We start from the raw sequence: 14,288 nt of genomic DNA, 5'->3' as shown, positions 1-14,288 counted from the left end.
ACAACTTCGTCCACCTGCAGCTAGCAGGCCCAGAAAAATCAACCCGCCACCCAAGTCTCATCTTAGTCTTCTCACCTGCCGTGTCCCGCCGGTGCACAGACACCATTTTTGGAGCTGCCCATATACAAAGACTGAGCGAGAGAGACGGGTTCGTTCATCGCACTCTCACAACACACAACATGGACACTCTTGGCTCACCACCATGGAGCTTGCTCTGCGCTCTCGGTGCCCTGCTGGCCGCGCTGTGGTGCGCCGGCCGGGCGCTGACCGGCGCCTGGCTCCGCCCGCGGAGGCTGGCCCGGGCCCTGCGGTCCCAGGGCGTCAGCGGCACGCAGTACCGCTTCCCCTCCGGCGACATGAAGGAGTACGTGCGGCTCATCGCGGCGGCGTGCTCCCAGCCCATGCCGCTGTCCTTGCACGCCGTCGCCGCCCGCGCGGTGCCGTTCGACCATGCCATCATCAAGCAACACGGTAATTGACTAGCATCCCCTCTCAATTAGGCTCCTGTACGCCATGAGAAATCACCGGGACTATTGCATTGCAGGTAAAGTTGCTCTGACTTGGTTCGGTCCGGAGCCGAGGGTGGTGGTGGCGGACCCTCGGCTGTTCCGGGAGATCCTGTCGAACAAGCAGGGCCAGTTCGGGAAGCAGAGGTCTATCCTTCGGATCGAGCGGCTATTGGCCAACGGCCTGACGACCCACCAGGGCGACAAGTGGGTCGCCCACCGGAGGATCATCAACCACGCCTTCCATCTCGAGAAGCTCAAGGTGCATGCCAACCATGTCTCCCACCTGACTGAACTCATCAACCCACACGCATATACTTTGCAGGCTAATTGGGATTGAATTTTGCAGAGGATGTTACCGGCTTTCGCAGAGTGTTCTAGTGAACTTGTGCGAAGATGGGGAGACTCCATGGGGCAAAGTGATGTGCAGGAGATAGATGTGTGGCCAGAGTTTCAGAACCTCACAGGGGACGTCATCTCCCGAGTAGCGTTCGGGAGCAGCTTCGGTGAAGGGAGAAAGATCTTCCAGTTGCAGTCAGAGCAGGCGCAAAATGCTGTCAAGATGGCAAACGTGATGTACATCCCCGGTTACAGGTGAGCTCATACTTCCAGCCAATGCAATTACGCTTGTGCATCTCCATATTAATTTCTAGCATCGCGCATCAGAACAATATGCTCACAACCAGTAGTCCGGTACAGATATCTGAAATAGATACATATTGTTTGTGTTGTTCAGGCCTCTGCAAATAAATAGATATCCACTCAGTCCAGTCCACAGAATAGAGAGGATGCTGGCCTGAATCAAAAAACATAGTGGCCTGCAATTTGATAACATTCTTATGCAGGTTCCTGCCAACAAAGCTCAATACAAGGATGAAGGCAAATGCCCGGGAGGTCGAACTACTCCTGAAAGGCGTAATCACGAAGAGGGAGAGGGCGATGAAGGATGGCCATGCCGACAACGACGATCTACTAGGCGTGATGATGGAGTCAAACATAGAAGAAAGCCAGGAAGCCGGAAGCTCCATGCCGACGATGACCACCGACGACATAGTAGGGGAGCTGAAGCTCTTCTATTTCGCGGGCATGGAGACAACCGCGGTGCTGCTCACGTGGGCAATGGTCCTGCTAAGCATGCATCCCGAGTGGCAGGACCGCGCGAGGGAGGAGGTTCTCCGCGTCTTTGGGAAGAACCAGCCGGATTCCGAGGGCATAAACCGGCTGAAAGTCGTGAGTAAAATAATTACAGGAGAGCCATTGATATACAATTTCTCATCCGAGAGGTTGCTCTGATCATGTCCATCTTCTCTGTCGGTGCAGGTGACGATGATACTATATGAGGTTCTTAGGCTATACCCACCGATTCTGCTACTTGGTCGGGAGGCGTATAAAGAAACAGAGCTGGGAGGCGTCACATATCCAGCCGGCGTAACATTTGCGCTGCCAATTGTGTGCATTCACCATGATCCAGATGTGTGGGGAGAAGATGTCGATGAATTTAAGCCGGAGAGGTTTGCGGAGGGCATCGCCGGCGCATCCAAGAACTCGCCGGCGTTCTTTCCGTTTGGCCGGGGACCGCGGATTTGTGTCGGGCAGAACTTTGCATTGCTTGAGGCCAAGATGGGATTGAGCGTGATTCTGCAACACTTCATGTTTGAGCTCTCACCATCTTACACGCATTCGCCTTGCCCGGTCTCCACTCTACAACCCCAGCACGGTTCGCAGATTAAGCTCACGAAACTCTAAGAATTAGCAGCTATTGCTAATTAGCTTCCGAACTCTGTACAACCATGGACATTATTGAGAATAGTCAGGGATTAGGGTGGTGATCCTGGGAGAGATGTATGTAGTATAATGGATCCTGATGTTTACATCGAAGGCGACATGGAGACATCTCATAAATTTTTTTTTTTTGAGTAAGTGTAATATGTCAATGTCAAACTCATCACTGGTGGAGCTACATCAGTACCGGGGCTGGAACAAAAATGAAAATTACTAGAGTATGTGGGAAGATCACATGAACCATCCCAAATTAATCATATAAAAATAGCTAAAAAGGCGCCAATATATGTGCCGATGCTACCACTCCAACCTGCTGTTGTTACTTGACTCAAAATCAGTTATACTTGCTGTTGCACGTAGCTTAATAATTTGTTGGTTGTACGTGCTATTTGCCAACCTGCTATTGCAATACCCGTTGATTGGTGAACAACTTACAACTTCCTCATCAACTTTGAAAAGAAATCATGGTTTGATCAAGTTCGGGTCGGGAAAAACCAGGTGGGCTGCCATGCACGACCTTGTGTCAGGACCGAACTATAATTCAGATCACAGACTAGGGATTTGAGGGAAGAAATGGGGAAAACTCGCCCAGATCTGGGAGGTGTTTGTATTAGCTGTATGTTTACTTAGCCATCACGACAAATTCAATGGAAGATTCGATACTCTGGCCAGCCACAACCCGGCTGCCTTTATAGGTGGCAAGCGCTCCCGGCAACAGGTGAAAAGTAACAGTAACTAACTAAAACGGTACAGTAGACATCTAACGGTAAAGTGAGGCGCTATCTCAACCCTCCATCTACTGAATCGTTATCTGTTATAACAGCTAGCGCTAACTGAAGAAGTAACACCATACGCTGCAGTCCTGACATTGCTCCCTCCTTGAGTGTCGACGTGTCCTCACGGCGTTGCCACTGCTGCTCGCCATGCACGAGTAGTGGTGCTGAAGAACTCCGGGAACGTGTATTTGATGAAGTCCGCATCTTCCCAGGTTGCATCTTCAGGAGGCAGGTTTATCCACCGTATAAGCCACTGTACAACTGGCAGGTTCTGTCGTGGAACTTGACGAACCTCCAGCACTTCCTCTGGACCTGTTTTGATTGTCCCATCCGCATTGACCAGTGGTAAGTTAGGGTCAGGTATAGATTTGTCCCCAATGTGTTTCTTCAACTGGCTCACATGAAACACTGGGTGGATCTGCACATCTCGTGGTAACTGCAACTTGTAAGCAGCTTTGCCCACTTTCTGAAGCACCAAAAATGGTCCATAGAATCTGTTTTGAAGTTTCAGTGCTCCTCTGAACCCAAACGCAGCCAATCTATAAGGAGCCATCCTTAGATAAACTGGATCTCCCACTTGAAAGCTCCTTTCCACCCTCTTAGTATCTGCATATTTCTTCATCCTGTTTTGTGCCACCACCAAGTTATCTTTGAGTTGTTGCAATATCTGTTGCTTGGCAGTTAAGAAATCTTGTGCTTCTTCATCATCAGGCCCAGGTATTGCTAGCTCTGAGATGAGGGGTGGGGGAAATCCATAGAGAGCTTGAAATGGGGACATCTTAATGGCTGTATGCTAAGTTGAATTATACCAGAATTCTGCTAGAGATAGCCATGATAGCCACTTGGTTGGAGCAGATGTAGTCATGCATCGTAAATAAGTCTCCAAACACCGATTTACACGTTCTGTTTGGCCATCTGTTTGTGGGTGATAAGCAGTACTGTACCTTAATTCCACATTAAGCGCAGAGAAAATATTTTTCCAAAGTTGACTGGTGAATATTCTGTCCCTGTCAGAGATAATCAGTTTTGGGGGGCCATGCAACTTAATGATGTTATCCACAAAAGACTGAGCTACACTGAGCACTGAATAGGGATGAGACAGTGGTATGAAGTGGGAGTACTTAGTAAAACTGTCCACAACTACCATGATCACATCTTTTCCTTGAGATTTAGGTAATCCTTCAATGAAGTCCATGGATATATGCTGCCAAGCCATATCAGCCACTGGAAGAGGTTCTAGCAGACCAGGTTGCAAGCAAGTTTCATGTTTTGCTCTTTGACATATAGGGCAAGCAGCAATGAAATCTTCTACAACTGTTTTCATACCAGGCCAATAAAAGATGCTTTTGATCCTGTGATATGTTGCTCTTCTTCCTGAGTGACCACCCACAGGGGAACTGTGCAGGGCTACAAGCAGTTTATGCCTTAATTCAGGGGTGTTACCCACATAAATTTTCCCTTTGTATCTTATAATTCCAGATGTTAAGGAGTAGTCTGACATTGTTTTATCCTTGTTTAGAAGCAGTTTTTCCAACAATTGCAAACTACTAGGGTCTTGCTGGTAACTGTTCACTAGATCTTCTGCCCAAACAGGAGTAGCTGCAGAGATAGCCATACATTTAGGAAGAACTCTTGACAGAGCATCAGCCACCTTGTTTTGAATACCCTTTTTGTACTGAATGGTGAAATTAAATTCCAGCAACTTCATCATGAGTTTGTGTTGAACTCCTTCAGTGCTTCTTTGATCAGTGATGAATTTCAGTGATTGCTGATCTGTTTTAATTATCACCTTTCCTAGCAGGTAGTGTCTCCATCTTTTTAGTGCTTCCAATATTGCTAGGGCCTCTTTTTCATAAGTAGACATAGCAGCATTTCCGGGGCATAGGGATGAACTGTAGAAAGATATTGGTCTGCCTTGCTGCATTAGGATAGCCCAAATTCCCTTTCCTGATGCATCAGTTTCCAAAATGAATGGTTTGGAAAACTCTGGCAGAGCCAAAATAGGAGCAGAAGTTAATGCTTGTTTCAGTTGTTGGAAAGCTTTGGTATGTTCAGGTGACCAGTGGAAATTCCCCTTTTTGAGCAGATCATGCAGTGGTCTACATATTACACCATAGCCTTTAATAAATCTTCTGTAATATCCTGCCAGACCCAAAAACCTTCTAAGCTTAGTGATGTTCTCAGGAACAGGCCACTCAGCTATGGCAGAGATCTTTTGTGGATCAGTAGCTACACCATCTGCAGAAATCACATGCCCCAAATATTCAACTTTCTGAGCTGCAAACACACACTTGGACATTTTGGCAAAGAGCTGGTGCTCTCCTAAAAGATACAAAACCAACTTGATATGTTCCAAGTGCTCTGTGAGATTTCTACTGAAGATCAATATATCATCAAAGAAAACCAACACAAATTTCCTCAAATAGGGACCAAATATAGTATTCATTAGTTCCTGAAATGTGCCAGGGGCATTGGACAGGCCAAATGGCATTACCAGAAATTCAAAATGACCCAAGAATGTTCTAAATGCAGTTTTATGGATATCTTCAGGTGACATTCTGATTTGGTGATAGCCAGACCTTAAATCCAATTTGGTGAAATACCTTGCTCCATGCAATTCATCCAAAAGATCTTCTATAACAGGTATAGGGAATTTGTTTTTGATTGTAAGAGCATTCAGCTTTCTGAAGTCTGTGCACAGTCTCATTGACCCATCCTTCTTTTTAACTAATAGCACAGGTGCGGCAAATGGACTCTGGTTGTGTCTGATGAGATGTGCAGCTAGCAATTTTTTTATCTGCTCTTCCATCTCTTTCTTTTGATTTTGGGGCACCCTATAAGGTCTGACTTGTGGTGGAGATGCACCTTCTACCAGAGGAATTTTGTGGTCCAAGGCTCTATGAGGTGGCAGTGTTTTAGGTTCCTCAAACAAATCAGCATACTGCAACAGTAACTTCTGTATTTGTGGTGGAGTTTTAAAATCCTCTGGTGCATTCATGAGTATGTTGTGGATTTGACACAAGAACACTTCAGGTCCTTTGTCCAAAAATTTATCCACTTTCTTAGCAGGCACTTCCTTCACACTAGCTGGAGTGGTGAACATTGTTGTTGATACAGTTTGCTTGCCCTCATGTGTGAAGCTGAATTGCTGAGCTGGAATATCAAATGAAACAGGGCTCACAGCAGTAAACCAGTCATACCCCAGAATTGCATCATGGCTTGGGAGTGACAATGTTCTGAAACTATGGGAGAGTGTCATTTTGGAAATCTGAAACTGGCAGTGAGGAACAACTACAGTAGATGTTAGTATGCCCCCTCCAGCCACTGAAATTTTCCTAGGTTTGACAGGCAGCATGTTGCAGTTTGCCTTAACTGCAAAGTCTTGATTTATGAAGGATGTAGTGCTACCAGAATCCAACAAAGCTACAGCTCTTTTCCCATTGATATGAATGATCACTGTAGGAGTTGGAACTGCCAATTGTTGTCCCATAGCAAAAGCAGAAATGAACATAGCCTGATCTTCTTCAGTCACTTGCTCTGCCTGATCTTCCAACTGTTGTTCTTCAATATCATAAGTGACTTGCTCCTCTGGTTCTTGTTGCATGGCTTGAACATTTGGGGTTAACTTACATTTGTGACCATGCACCTACTTATCACCACACCTCCAGCACTCTCCTATTTTCCTGATTTTCTGTGCATTATTAACAGGAGTTTCAGTGTGTCTGACAGGAATTTGTTGCTGGACAGGAGGAGCAACATGTTGTTTTTGGATAAACCCTCCAGTACTTTTCTGATAGTAATTGTTATAGGGAACTGATGTCCTTTTTGTGTTTGCCACTACAGGAGGATGACAAGGCTCTACATCTTTAGCTAACCAGTATGCATCAGTGAGGGTTTGTGGTCTCAATGGTCTAATTTGGAATTTAATTCCTTCTCTAAGGCCATTGACATAGCATCTTACAAACCATAACCCTCCTAATTCTGGATTTTCCTACTGGACATCAGCCATAAGATCTTCAAATATTTTTGTATATTCTGCCACAGTGCTATTGGACTGTTTAATTGAATTGAACTTTTCAGTTAAGTCATAAGAGCCTTGTGCAGAGAATCTTTTAGTGATTTCTGTGTAGAATTCTTTCCAAGTTACCTTCTTCTTTAGTAGTCCTGATCTTCTCAGCCATACATCTGCTTCACCAATTATGTATAATTGGGCCAGGGAAACTTTATACTCTTCTGGTGCACCTGACATCTGAAAATACTTATTGCACTGCCTGATCCAGCCCACTGGATCTTCACCTTCAAACCTAGGCAAATCCATTTTAGGTCCTTTTGTCAGAGATTTCATGAACTGGCACTGCATATCTTGTTCATAAGTTCTTGCATATCCCTGCCACAACTGCCTGTCTCTGTTTGGTTGAAATTGTTGCTGAAAAGCAGGGGTGTAAGTGGGCTGTCTGGCTGTAACTGGAGTGCCCAATGGACTTGACTGCTCATGTCTTCCTTGCTATGCATACCCTGGAGGAACAGCTGGTTTGCTGGTTCTGATGGGAGGCAAGTTCTGCTGCTGCAATTCTTCTAATTGCCTGGTCTTTTCCTTCTCAACTTCCAGCTGTTTCCTAAGTTGCTCTGTTCTCAGTATTTGATTTTGCATTTGTTCCTGCGATATTGTGGGTGATTTAGGCCTCTGTTGAGAGCTTGAAGGAACATCAGTTGTGCTTGCAATTACTGGCGCCTTCACTAACGCTTGCAACGCTGAATTGATCGTGGAAAGCTGTTTACCCAAGTCCAACACCACGTGCTCTACATTGCCCATCTGCACAGAAATATCTCCTTGTTTTGAACTGATGGAATGAACATCATCATGCAGTTTCGCCATATCTGCCTGCATCTGCGCTTGGTCCTTCTGCAGGATTCCAAAATCCTCTCTGAGAGACAACATTTCCTGCAGGTCCGCCTCATCGATTGTCTTGGCGCGCCCCATCACCTTGATCTGAAGAAGAGGCAAGGAATTTTACCACTGGATGAACCAGCAACCCGTGCTCTACTCCAGATCCTTCCGCCGCCATGATCCACGCCCCCAAGGTGCACGGATCAGCACTCAGACGCGGGATTTTACCAGCTAAGCAAGGTGCTCAACCAACCGCTCCGGTTCGACTGATCTGCACCTGAAAAACTCACCGCCGCCAGCGCCGCCGTCAATCGCCGCCTCTAGAACAAGGGTGGGAATTGGGTGGGAAATCGCGAGGAGAGAAGATTGTTGCCCACCAGAAGTTATTTCCGCCGAGGAATTGCTGGGCTCTGATACCAATTTGTCAGGACCGAACTATAATTCAGATCACAGACTAGGGATTTGAGGGAAGAAATGGGGAAAACTCGCCCAGATCTGGGAGGTGTTTGTATTAGCTGTATGTTTACTTAGCCATCATGGCAAATTCAATGAAAGATTCGATACTCTGGCCAGCCACAACCCGGCTGCCTTTATAGGTGGCAAGCGCTCCCGGCAACAGGTGAAAAGTAACAGTAACTAACTGAAACGGTACAGTAGACATCTAACGGTCGACAACGAACGGTAAAGTGAGCCGCGATCTCAACCCTCCATCTACTGAATCGTTATCTGTTATAACAGCTAGCGCTAACTGAAGAAGTAACACCATACGCTGCAGTCCTGACACCTTGCCATGCGGCTGTCGTCTCCAACGGCAACGGGGCCACCTCCCCGTCCTTCATGCTGTACACGCCGGAGTGGAGCTCCTCGCTGGCGTCGTTGTTCGACTCGTCACGCTACTGATGAAGTAGATGTGGTCCTCTCGAGCTCCGACCAGCTGACCGACGGGAAGCAACGACTCCGAGCAGCCTTTGCTGAGGAACAGAGCACACCCATTCAGCGTCTGGAGTTTGCTCCACCGTCCATGGCCCCTGCTCAGCTCCCCCATCGCCTCGTAGACCTCGAACTTCACCGGCGTGGAGGCGTGTTCCATCACCATCAGAAGCCGATCGCCGGACGCGACCAGGTAGTAGTAGGAGGAGAGGCGGGCCAGGTCGTAGTACTGCTCCACCTCCATGGCGTTGAGACTGTCGTCGAGGACGTGGAGCTCCACTGTAGGCCGGCATGGATCAGTGTGTACCCTGGTGAGCACGATGTCGACGACGATGGAGCCGTACCGGGCAGGCGGCGGGCCCCACGCCATCGTCGCCATGTACCGGCGTACTCTTGGCCCGCGGAAAGAGACGACAACGTTCTTGAACGCGAAGCCGATGACGACGCCTGTCCGGACGGCCACAAGGTGGTCCGCCACCACGACCTTGCAGATGCTGCCAGCGAAGGGGGGAGCCGCCGCCGTCTCCCTCTTGGACTTGGACCTCGAGGGCCATAGGCAGTCGGGGCTGATCTGCTAAGGGGTGATCGCCCGGGAGAGAGAGAGGGTCCATGAGGGAGCACCGGCCGTTGCGGTGCACGAGAAAGGGCATGCCACTGGTGGAGACGCTCTGGATGACGTCGCCGGGAGCAGGCACGGGGGCGCGGTGGACATCATGCCTTGCAAAGTTGCTTGCAAGGCGATGGACGACGCAAGGCTTGTTCTTACGCCGGGCCTTGAAGGCTTCTCAAGATTGGAATGCCTACACAATGAAAAAGGAGGCCAAAAATGTAACAACGAAGGACACAAGATGTAAACAAACATGAACATGGTAAGATGTAAACAAACATGATCATAACAATGAAAAAGAGGGGGTCCATGAGGGAGCACCGGCCGTCGCGGTGCACGAGAAAGAGCATTGCCACCGGTGAAGACGCTCTGGATGACGTCGCCCGGAGCAGGCACGGGGACGCGGTGCACGGTGCCTTCGGGGAGGCTCAGGACGCACGCGGCGTTACAGAGGGCCAGCAGCGGGAGCAGAGGATCAGGCGGCGCGCCACGGGCGGCAGACGGCGCGGAAGCGGACGCGGGCGACGTGGGACGACTCGCGCAGGAAGACGAGGTCCAACAGCTCCGGCGCGAGGTCCTGCCATGGGCGGCGACCGCCGAGCCTCATCGATCAATCTAACTGGATTTTGGATCCTCTGCTTGTCTCTGCTGGCTAGCGATTATGTACGTAGCCGCACGTACGTATCCGAATCCAAGTATTACATTAATTAAAATGCTTACTAGTCTACGTTACTATCTTCATAGTGGGTAGTGTCATATATGTGGTAATATATGCCTTCATTTATTACTTTGTAGATTCATTTTGCATTAGGAAGCGCTATGTGATGATAACATCACTACTAGAAAAAAGGCTGTTAGTGGCGCACCAGTTTTTACTATTAATGGCGCACTATAGGTGCGCCACTATTAACACGCCACTACTAATTGTTAGTAATGGCGCACCTTTGATGCGCCATTGGTAATCCAAATACCAATATGTGGTGCGCCACTACTAACTCTTAGGTGCTCCACTGGTATTCCCTCCAGGTGCGCCACTAATAGCCTTATAGGTGCGCCACTAGTAATAAAGGAAGGTGCGCCATTAATTAGGGCTTAAATGCGCCACTAGTAATGTATTTGGAAAACAAAAAAAAAATCCAAATTTACAGAAAACAACTTATAAGGAAAAATAATTTAAAAACAAAAAATGAAATAGAATCATAATTTTTATTATAGTAAGAATATTACAATGTCTTTACAAGTATCCAATAAAAGGAAAATTGCAAGGAAATAAAAGAAAATCCTAAAACTAATCTTCTAGTAATCTTTTCTTCTTTTTCTTCACTTTATCCCTGCAAAATGTAACAAAATAAACAGAAAGACAAACAAACTATTTATAACATGTCAATACTGTCATTTTTTATGCAGAACTAGATATGAGCATATATTTCCAGAATTACATGGTGTGAATATTGTATGAGTAAGATTATAATGGAAATGAATTTTGATAGGAGCCCACTTTCGACGAGTATTTATCTGACAGAGCTAAATAATCAGGGCATTTACCTTTTGATAATATTATTATACTATACTACCAGTATACTACTCCACTTGGATTTTTTAGATGAGCAGATCTGAGATAGACATCTGTTCAAGTGGCTATAGGTAGGCTTGAAGAATTCTCATCGGTTCAAGTGGCTACAGGTAGTCGCACAGCTGGAATATAGACTACTGGTACTATTTGAAAAGAAAACAAGAGCAAATCTGAACGTACTAGTCAGATCCGATCACATTGAGCTAGAAAGAAAATTCATCAGGAAACAGATGGCCGGTGACTTACTTCCAGACGTTGAGGATCTCGTTGTGCCCTGCGAAGACGCTGCGGAGCGCGTCGCGGACGGACTGCTCACAACGATAGCTGCCGCAGATGAACTCGTTGTCCTGCAGGTAGTCCAGCAGCCAGGAATTAAAGATAGGAGGGCTAGAACTGAAAGAACTAACATCTTAGAAAGCAACAGGAGATAATTCATATATGCAAAATACATATGAAGTGGTCTTCACCAAATTTGTTGAAACATGAACGAAATGTTTTAGCAGTACCAATGATACATGTCAAATTAATTGTTCCTGTCATGACAATGTAAAAGTAGTACTTGCATGCCAATGAAGACTTGCTAGTGTCAGATTCTATGAGGTTCAGGACATGTGTAATTGTGCCAAGTTGACTTGTAATGCCATTATTCATGATCTGAAGTTTATCCTCCACAAAATAAAATAACAGTTGATCCATGCGAATGATACTTAATTTTGAAGCTACTGTTAATTTATAAACTGAATATAAAGTGAGTTTATAAATTCAGAAACAGAAAATTCAGTTAGGCTACTGTTAACTGAATTTTGGAGTGTATACTTAACAAAGGCTTCATTTGACTGTACAGTCAAATTAAAAAAAAAATGTGTTCATGGGGCAGCAGCACTAAGAACTGAAAGAAAAAGGTGCAGAAAAAAGCTACTGAAAAACAATATCAGAAGTAGTGCAGACGCTGTTGAGGCGCTGACTGAACCATTGATAGTACTACCACTCTTCTTTTTTGCGTCCATTAGCGTGACAGTGAGATTACAACCCTGCCATCGACGACGACGACTAGGTTGCTGCTGCTGCAGGACAAAAATGTGGAAAATGTTATACATGTAGTTACCAATCCAAGATGCGGAACATGAAAAACGGTCCTCTCACAACTCGAGAGACAAGTGACTGGTTCATTGCCGGTATCAAATTCAACGCAGGGCACAGATGTGAAAATAATGTTACTACATGTGGGCACCACTTGAAAATACAGCACGTACGATTTCGAACTGGGCATTACGGGGACAGTTTGAAGATGTAGAGATTTGTGTTATACCACAATCTGAGTCCCCTCTGGTGCTTATACAGTCTGGCATTCAGTAGCTTTGCGGCTATTGATGATTTCTGCCACAGCAAGAAGGAAAAATAGGGGTTACCGGGAGTAGCTTCCCCATCTGAACCAGATACTGCCTGTACATCACAAGACGGCCTACTGAGGCATCCTTTGGCCATACAAAGCACTCTAGCAAGCACTAGAACATCGGGCCTGAACAATCACCTCTGTCTCTCTCAAAAGGCCTGTCTACCTGGTGCTGGGACTTGCCAGGGAGTGACAATGATGTACTGATCCCAGAAACAGAGACAGAGGGAGATCCATTCAAGCTAAAACCGTTGGAAATAAGAAGACTGCTGTTGCAAAACTATTCTCTACAGATATGTGTGAGATATCTCAGGTAATTTTTTTTAAGAAACAAACGCAACAGTGTAGACCCTGCTTAACTCCGTTGTTTATTTGTTTTGCCTGAGCTGCGTGCAGGAAAGAGAGCTCCCTTTCAATGCAACACATGTAGCTTGAAACGGAAAAACCTATATGCATCGCTCTGCACAAGTATTTCAAAGACACACAACGCAATTCATTTATCGTGGCAGTGCTTACTGGAAGTCTGATGCAGCCGACGTACTAAAACTAAGCTGCTGTATCCAGAGGTTACAAGATTTGGTGTATATATAGTCATAATAGCACATGGAATTCTTCCGTGGCTGCTTAGTGTCTGCACTCTGTGCAGAACAGGACCAGATTCTTGGACTGAATTTCATGGATTTTATATTATTCACATCTGCCAAAATGAAACCTGGTAGTGGTAGATACACGATTTCAGGTGCTGGACTCAGTTGAATTTACTTCCCCCTTCCCTGCTATGGAGTGCGAGCTACATAGGATGAGGATCATCAATTAACTGTCTACGGCACTTGTTGCAATTGGATCATAAGACCAGAAATAAATCATCTATCAACTGAAACCTTCATCCCCCCCTTCAAAAATACAAAGCGACCAACCGTGGAGCTCGGCTACGGCAGACGGGCAGAGGGATTTCTACGCCATACACGGGATCGGGACTGGGGGTGCGGAAGGATCCACGGGCAAGAGCCCTGGTTCTGCCTTGAGCTCCCTTGCTCCTAGGGCATCGTCGTACAAATGCAAGGGGTGAATCGGGGCGGAGCGGAGAGGGCGTACCTGACTGGTGGGCAGACGAATCGGAGCTTCCCGATCGGGCCGCGCGACATGGATGACCTTTGGTGCCGGCGACATGGATGACCTTCATCCGCGCGATGGGCTCCTCCAGCTCCAGAATCTGAAGAACCAAATCCGCCCTCTAGATCAGACAACACATCCCCACCCACATCGCGGTTGAGGAGGAGGATGAAGGAGGGGACGGAGTACCTGGAGGTAGCGGCCCATGAGGTCCCACTGGTTGCCGCGGTTGCCGGTGTCCGCGCGCACCTTCTGCGTGATGAGCGAGGAGAGCCGGGCCAGCACCTCCTCGTACTCCCCCGCCGCCGCGCCACCTGCACATCAATCCCCACCCCGCCGCACGAACGCGGCAGCCATCAGTACAGTACCCAGCCCAACACGCACCACTAGTGTCACTCCACGAAGCTAGCAAGCCCCGATCGGGTCGCGTCGCTCACCTGCGTGCTCCGCAGCGGCGGCGGCGGTGGAGGAGGAGGACTCCATGGCGCGGGGGAGGAAGCAGCGGGTGCGGGAGGAGGCGAGCGGCGAGGAGAGGAGTAGGCGGCAGCGGAGGCTGGCGGCGGCGACGAGAGGGGGGTGAGGCATGGGCGGCGGGGGAATATGCGGCCGGGGCTTCCCGGTCTAGATCGAAGTCGAGGGAGGTGGGTGGGTGTGTCAGGAGGAAGGGGAGGGGAGAGAAGGTGACTAGAGGGAGGGGATAAAGGGTGATAGCAATGGCGC

General features: G+C 47.5%; 2 protein-coding genes across 4 annotated transcripts; one reads left to right on the top strand and one right to left on the bottom strand.

The window, feature by feature from the left end:
- Positions 1 to 2,447, top strand: LOC109736249 (cytochrome P450 CYP72A616). Its single transcript, XM_020295469.4, has 5 exons — positions 1 to 471; positions 545 to 768; positions 856 to 1,100; positions 1,352 to 1,736; positions 1,827 to 2,447. Exons 1-5 carry the CDS (start codon positions 180 to 182, stop codon positions 2,250 to 2,252), a joined length of 1,572 nt encoding a protein of 523 aa, XP_020151058.4. The 5' UTR covers positions 1 to 179; the 3' UTR covers positions 2,253 to 2,447.
- An 8,229-nt stretch (positions 2,448 to 10,676) lies between these two features.
- LOC109736250 (uncharacterized) lies at positions 10,677 to 14,288 on the bottom strand. Of its 3 annotated transcripts, none has more exons than XM_073505455.1 (6): positions 14,006 to 14,288; positions 13,758 to 13,882; positions 13,551 to 13,668; positions 12,011 to 12,126; positions 11,309 to 11,409; positions 10,677 to 10,820 (listed from the first exon to the last, which is right to left on the bottom strand). In XM_073505455.1, exons 1-4 carry the CDS (start codon positions 14,151 to 14,153, stop codon positions 12,113 to 12,115), a joined length of 405 nt encoding a protein of 134 aa, XP_073361556.1. In that variant the 5' UTR covers positions 14,154 to 14,288; the 3' UTR covers positions 10,677 to 10,820; positions 11,309 to 11,409; positions 12,011 to 12,112. The 3 variants fall into 3 exon arrangements, with proteins under 3 accessions (XP_073361556.1, XP_040251030.1, XP_040251028.1); XM_040395096.3 differs by having other exon boundaries at positions 12,048 to 12,126; XM_040395094.3 differs by lacking the exon at positions 12,011 to 12,126.

This window comes from Aegilops tauschii, chromosome 7, assembly GCF_002575655.3.
Source record: "Aegilops tauschii subsp. strangulata cultivar AL8/78 chromosome 7, Aet v6.0, whole genome shotgun sequence".
Taxonomy (NCBI): domain Eukaryota; kingdom Viridiplantae; phylum Streptophyta; class Magnoliopsida; order Poales; family Poaceae; genus Aegilops; species Aegilops tauschii.
The sequence above is the reverse complement of the archived record's forward strand: the minus strand, read 5'-3'. Positions and strand labels throughout refer to the sequence as shown.

Coding starts and splice junctions, on each gene's coding strand:
- LOC109736249 (XM_020295469.4), top strand. CDS start 180: ATGGACACTCTTGGCTCACCACCATGGAGCTTGCTCTGCGCTCTCGGT. Junction 472..544: donor TGCCATCATCAAGCAACACG/GTAATTGACTAG, acceptor ATTGCATTGCAG/GTAAAGTTGCTCTGACTTGG. Junction 1,737..1,826: donor GCATAAACCGGCTGAAAGTC/GTGAGTAAAATA, acceptor CTGTCGGTGCAG/GTGACGATGATACTATATGA.
- LOC109736250 (XM_040395094.3), bottom strand. CDS start 14,153: ATGCCTCACCCCCCTCTCGTCGCCGCCGCCAGCCTCCGCTGCCGCCTA. Junction 13,669..13,757: donor TCATGGGCCGCTACCTCCAG/GTACTCCGTCCC, acceptor TTGGTTCTTCAG/ATTCTGGAGCTGGAGGAGCC. Junction 11,410..13,550: donor TTCGTCTGCCCACCAGTCAG/GTACGCCCTCTC, acceptor GACTACCTGCAG/GACAACGAGTTCATCTGCGG.